Here is a 5,000-nt window from a genome sequence, read left to right on the forward strand (position 1 = left end):
GATTAGAATTAGTATGAAGTCAAGATGAATTTAATGATTCATAAAACTTTTATAGTAACATAAACTAAAGGCACAGTCACACAGCAAACATTAGGCCCAACTCTAATTTGGCAGCTAAATGAAAAGTTGTAGTTTTCTGACATTTGCTGGTCACATGGCAAAAGGAATGATCCTTTGTACAACAAACATGGCAGTAGTTGCTAGTTGCTGCCATTTTCACTTCTGTTACTGCCATCAAACTTAGAAAGCAAGAAGTACACATGATTTCTTTCTTGCTGGCAACAGGGGGGGGGAGAGTTAAAATCAGATTCACTGTAAAAACAGATACATTTATATAACCATAAATAGAACATCATTTCATATTTGCAACTAATTACATTTAGTGCAATTGAAAACACATACATTATCTAATATCTATTACTTTCATACCTATGGACTATAGATCCCTTCCTGACAGTTTTAGAGTTGCTGATACCATTGAATCTGCACGATATGGATCAACAATCTCCAGCTCTATAAACTCAGCAATAACACCCACCCCATATCCACCATTGAGATTAGCACAAGTTACCAGTCAGATAACTTAAGTGACCACACCTTAACACAATCAATGCATAGTTAATGTATGAGTTAAAGATACTGTTACCCACAGCTCTCTTTCTTCACTGACAGCTGCCCAAGACAAAAATATATAAAACTATCTCAATTTAAGAAAATTCATCCACTTCCTCATTAAAAGACACCTCAAATTAGATTTCTTATGGCACTGCCCATAGAGCTAAGGAAATTATCAAAGTAAACAATTACTGGGTCTACTGATTAGTCTTTGCCTATGAAACATATTAAAATATTTAAAAAGAATATCATTTTACACATCAAGATTTAATAAATCCATCTTGGCTACATCAAATAGGGAAATGTAATATCTGCATCAGGCATAAACATATGATTAAATGACTTTCTTTTGTACAAACCTTTTTTTCAGAGTGATAAACCTCCTCTTCTCTTAGCACTGAGTGTAAATAATCCTCGTCACCATCTTTTTGTTTCATAGTATCTTTTTCTCTATCCACAATATATTTTTCCTTAAAACCTATTTGTACTTTAATGATAACCTGTTTATCAATCCATGACTGGCTGGGTATTGTTAAAATATAATGAAGCACATTCATATTTACATATGTATACAAAGACTTCTTTGTTATACATAATCACAGCAACCATAGGAGCCACTAAAATCATGTGCCAAGCATGTACACTTTTCTTGATGTCCAATTAATAACTTGTAAATGAAAACTATATCTTTCTATTGAATATCTAGAGCCATATGATATTGCAACAGTATGGGCAATTACACAAAAGTTTCTGAAAAAATATTCTCATAAGACGATGCTTCTTCTCAACTGCATAATGAGATCTACTTTGTCATAATAAATTCATATCTATTCTAGTCCAAATGTTTTGCTTCTTGATAGCACCTAACATAAAAAATCACTAGACAGATTTTGACACTCCCACTTTCTGTGGACGGGCTCTTAGCATGCGTCCACCAATCTTGTGGATGACCATTTCCATTACATTGTGAGCTTCTTCATCTTGGATTCCCAACTTAGTCAGCTCCTTTTTAGTTCCCATTAACACTTTTTCATTATCCAAATTCATAGTAGTACTATCCACTGATGCTTTCTCTTCCAATAATTGTGTTTTTGTTGCATCAGAAACTTTTGAAGCTTTTCCTTCACCAGTTTCATTTTCTCTATGACCTTTCATTACAGATTTTCTTACACTTTCCCTAACCCTCTCTAACTCATGCTTCACACATGAGGCTAAGTCAGTACTGTCATTCTTGCGATCCCTACAAATGTTCTCTAAACACTCGACTTCATCTTCAACTAATGAAAGAGTATTTCTACTATCCAATCTCGTTCCTTCTGCCAAAGTCAGGTTACACTGCAGCTCTTGTAATTCATTCTGAAGGTTTTGAATGGTCATGCTCTTGTCTGAATCTGCCTTCTTTGAAATTCCTTCCTCTGACTTATGCTTCTCTCTACTTGCTAACTGCTGCTTATGACTGGCCTCAAGCACATCCAGACAGTTACCATCTAAGAACTCTTTTAAAGTTTCCTCTGACTTCAACCTAGTTCGGATTAAAGTCATCATAAAGCATGCATTCAGAAGAGATTCCGGATGGAATTTTTCAACTTTTTTGGATACCATTAGTTTCTTTACTCTCTTCACAAGGGTTTCCACATTGACAGTATTTGAGCCACCTGCCATTAACACATTTTGGTTCTCTCTTCTCCAAGTATCATACAATTCTAAAATTGCTTGTACTGATACACGATGTGCTCTTACTCTTTGCCGGCCAACAGGTTTTTTCCCAGAAACGTGCCGAAGTAACACCTCCAGAATGCCTCTGCTATTTTCTTTATTTGAGTCTCCCATCTTTTGAAGTGTTGGGTGAGTTCTGATCTCGTCTTCACATTTTTCACTTGTAGATAAAACTTTTGCTTCCTTTTTTCTACCATACACTGGTGTTCTGCAGAAGTCTTCTGTTTCCCAAAAGTCTTCAAGAATCTTTGGGCAATCAAGGTCTTTTTCATCCACCCAAGAGTCATCATCTTGGTTAAAACCAACCCATCGTACAAGATACTGCAATCTCTCTTTTTCACTGTCCCTGATATAGCGAAAATCAAGAATTCTCTCAACCTCATATTCCTCCATGGAAGGACTGAACATGGCTCCTTGCATTTTTCTGTTAGAACTATTTTCAAATTTATTCAATTTTTTTGTTTCCCCTTTTGAACTCTCAGTAGCCATTGACTTCTCTTTTATATATTGGACCTCAGCATCAATATCTTCAAAATCTGATACAAAATCTTCAAAATAATTTTTCTTAATAGATTTCTGTCTTGTTTTTCTTTGAAATGATTCCTCTCTCCTGCCATGAAGGGCACCTCTAACTACTGATCTTACCCTGGTAGAAACTGCACTTCTTGATGTAAACAGTCCATCAGTTGCAAGTGATTTCTTCAAGTCTATACCTGAATGCAGTTTTCCTTCATCAGATCCTTCATCAATTATTAAGCTTCTCACACTATAATCTGAATCACTGATATCTTCCCCAATATCTTGTTGGGATCCTGTATCTTCAGGGTCAGTCTTGCAACTTGCACTGTCACCTTCAAAAGTATTTCTACGAATTGGCCGTGACTGTGACAACAGGTACTGAATGTCTTCTAGCCAGTCATCCTCCAAGTACATCATTGCATCCTCCTTATTTGTATTACACATTTGATTGTATTCATCATACAATTTGACTGAAGAAGACATTAGAGTTCCTGCAGGAACACGTATCAATTTAACTTTTCTCTCTGCCATGAGCTGCTCCACATCTTTCAGAAGATCTGTGACAAAAACATTACTTCCTAATTTCTTCTTATTCCTCAACCACTGTGTATACAAGTATACAATGTCTCCTCTTGTTATGGAACCTTCCTTACCTCTTGTTTTTATCATATCCTCATCTATAATAAGGTCTTCTGACTGAGGTGAGCTAGGGGTTGTTACAGATTTTTTCTTTATGTTACTTGCCTCTCCTTCCTGTGTTGACATCTTGCTACCTGCTTTCTTACTCAATAATTTAGAATGTTTTAGTTTTGAACTTAAAGCTCTTCTTCTGGAACTATGGTATTTCCTCAAAACTTTACCACTCTTTTTAATCTTGTTCTGCAAAGTCTTCACTGATGGCCTTTGGATGCGGAATGGCATTTTCTCTGGCAAAGAAAACTCTTCATTCGCCTTTGGATGATCTGGTTTAAGTGTTCTACCTAATACACCTATCTTAGAAGTAGTTGACAAAATTCTGCCAGGATCATGTGGAACACCTAACATCCAAAACAGACGACACACCAGAGAGGTTAGTGTGGAACCACGAGAAATATAAAAATCAAAAAGTTCTTTAATAATCCCATTGCTGAGCCTGATGTCAAGCCTGTCCTTGGTGTTGAGATCACCAACTGTGAGTCCCACCGCACAAGATCGTGGTCCAAGATTATAGTCCAATTCCTTGAAATAAGGAATCACACGGCCATCCTCTAGGGTAAAAGACACCAACTTGTTTTCCATATCAATATATTTATTTAAATGTCTTGGGCCAATGAAACATTTTTTTACTGTTTGTACTCTCTGTACGGCAGGCTGGTTTGCTTTACTTTTCTTATATGTTCTCTTCACAACTTCACTCTCATTTCTCTGTGGTGTGCTGATACTTGGGTTGGAAAGTTCAGAAAATGGGCCTTGCTTTTCCATAAATAAATACTTAAATTCTATAGAAACACTTCCCTTGGCACTAGGTTTCCGCACCCGGCCACTCTTACTAATCCCAAGTGTCCCTTTGAATTTGCTGCCGCCAGTGTCCTTTTTCTCACCTACTTCTGTAATGTCTCCACGGCTTCCACCAGTTTCCAAGCCTGTTGTATCATCAGTTCCTGAAGGCGTTTGACAAGAATTAAAACTGGAACCACCTGCCGATTCAATATCTAGTGTTTGACTAGTATAAAAACTTGAATCATCTAATGTTTTGTTATCTATTGGTTCTTCTTTCACTTCTGATGTCTCCAGGTTTGAAGGAGATGTAACTTCTTCCTTGTACATGGTATCCGACCCTAAACAATCAGTTGTTTCCTCAATTTCTTCAAGTGGTTTTGGAACTCTTTGTCTCTTGGATCTTTTAACATCACAACCCAAACTTTCAATTATCTGTTCTTCATCACTAATTCTTTCCATTTTCAATTCACTAGCTGTTGGCAAAATAAAGTCTGTCTCATCAAATTCTTGAAGTTTTGCACTTCCGAATTTCTGACCTGCCAAAGTCACCGTAAGTGCTTTTCTTCGCTTCAAAATGACACGTATTTTAGCATGATCTTCTGCTGTAGGTATAACATTGGTATGTCCACAGAGTCTTAAGAGCCATATCGCAACGTAATCTTGTTCCCAAG

General features: G+C 36.7%; 1 protein-coding gene across 1 annotated transcript in view; it reads right to left on the minus strand.

The window, feature by feature from the left end:
• LOC122247951 (uncharacterized) overlaps positions 1-5,000 on the minus strand; it is a 6,383-nt gene that overhangs the window by 121 nt on the left and 1,262 nt on the right. The window contains exon 1 of the mRNA XM_086537962.1: positions 975-5,000. This exon is cut by the window's right edge and continues 1,262 nt beyond it. Within this exon, the coding sequence (XP_086394088.1) occupies positions 1,495-5,000 (3,506 nt within the window). The 3' untranslated portion in view covers positions 975-1,494. The remainder of the gene's footprint in view (positions 1-974) is intronic.

The sequence above is a fragment of the Penaeus japonicus genome, unplaced genomic scaffold (genome assembly GCF_977035675.1).
Source record: "Penaeus japonicus unplaced genomic scaffold, GWHDUDI00000001_assembly GWHDUDI00000006, whole genome shotgun sequence".
Lineage (NCBI taxonomy): Eukaryota > Metazoa > Arthropoda > Malacostraca > Decapoda > Penaeidae > Penaeus > Penaeus japonicus.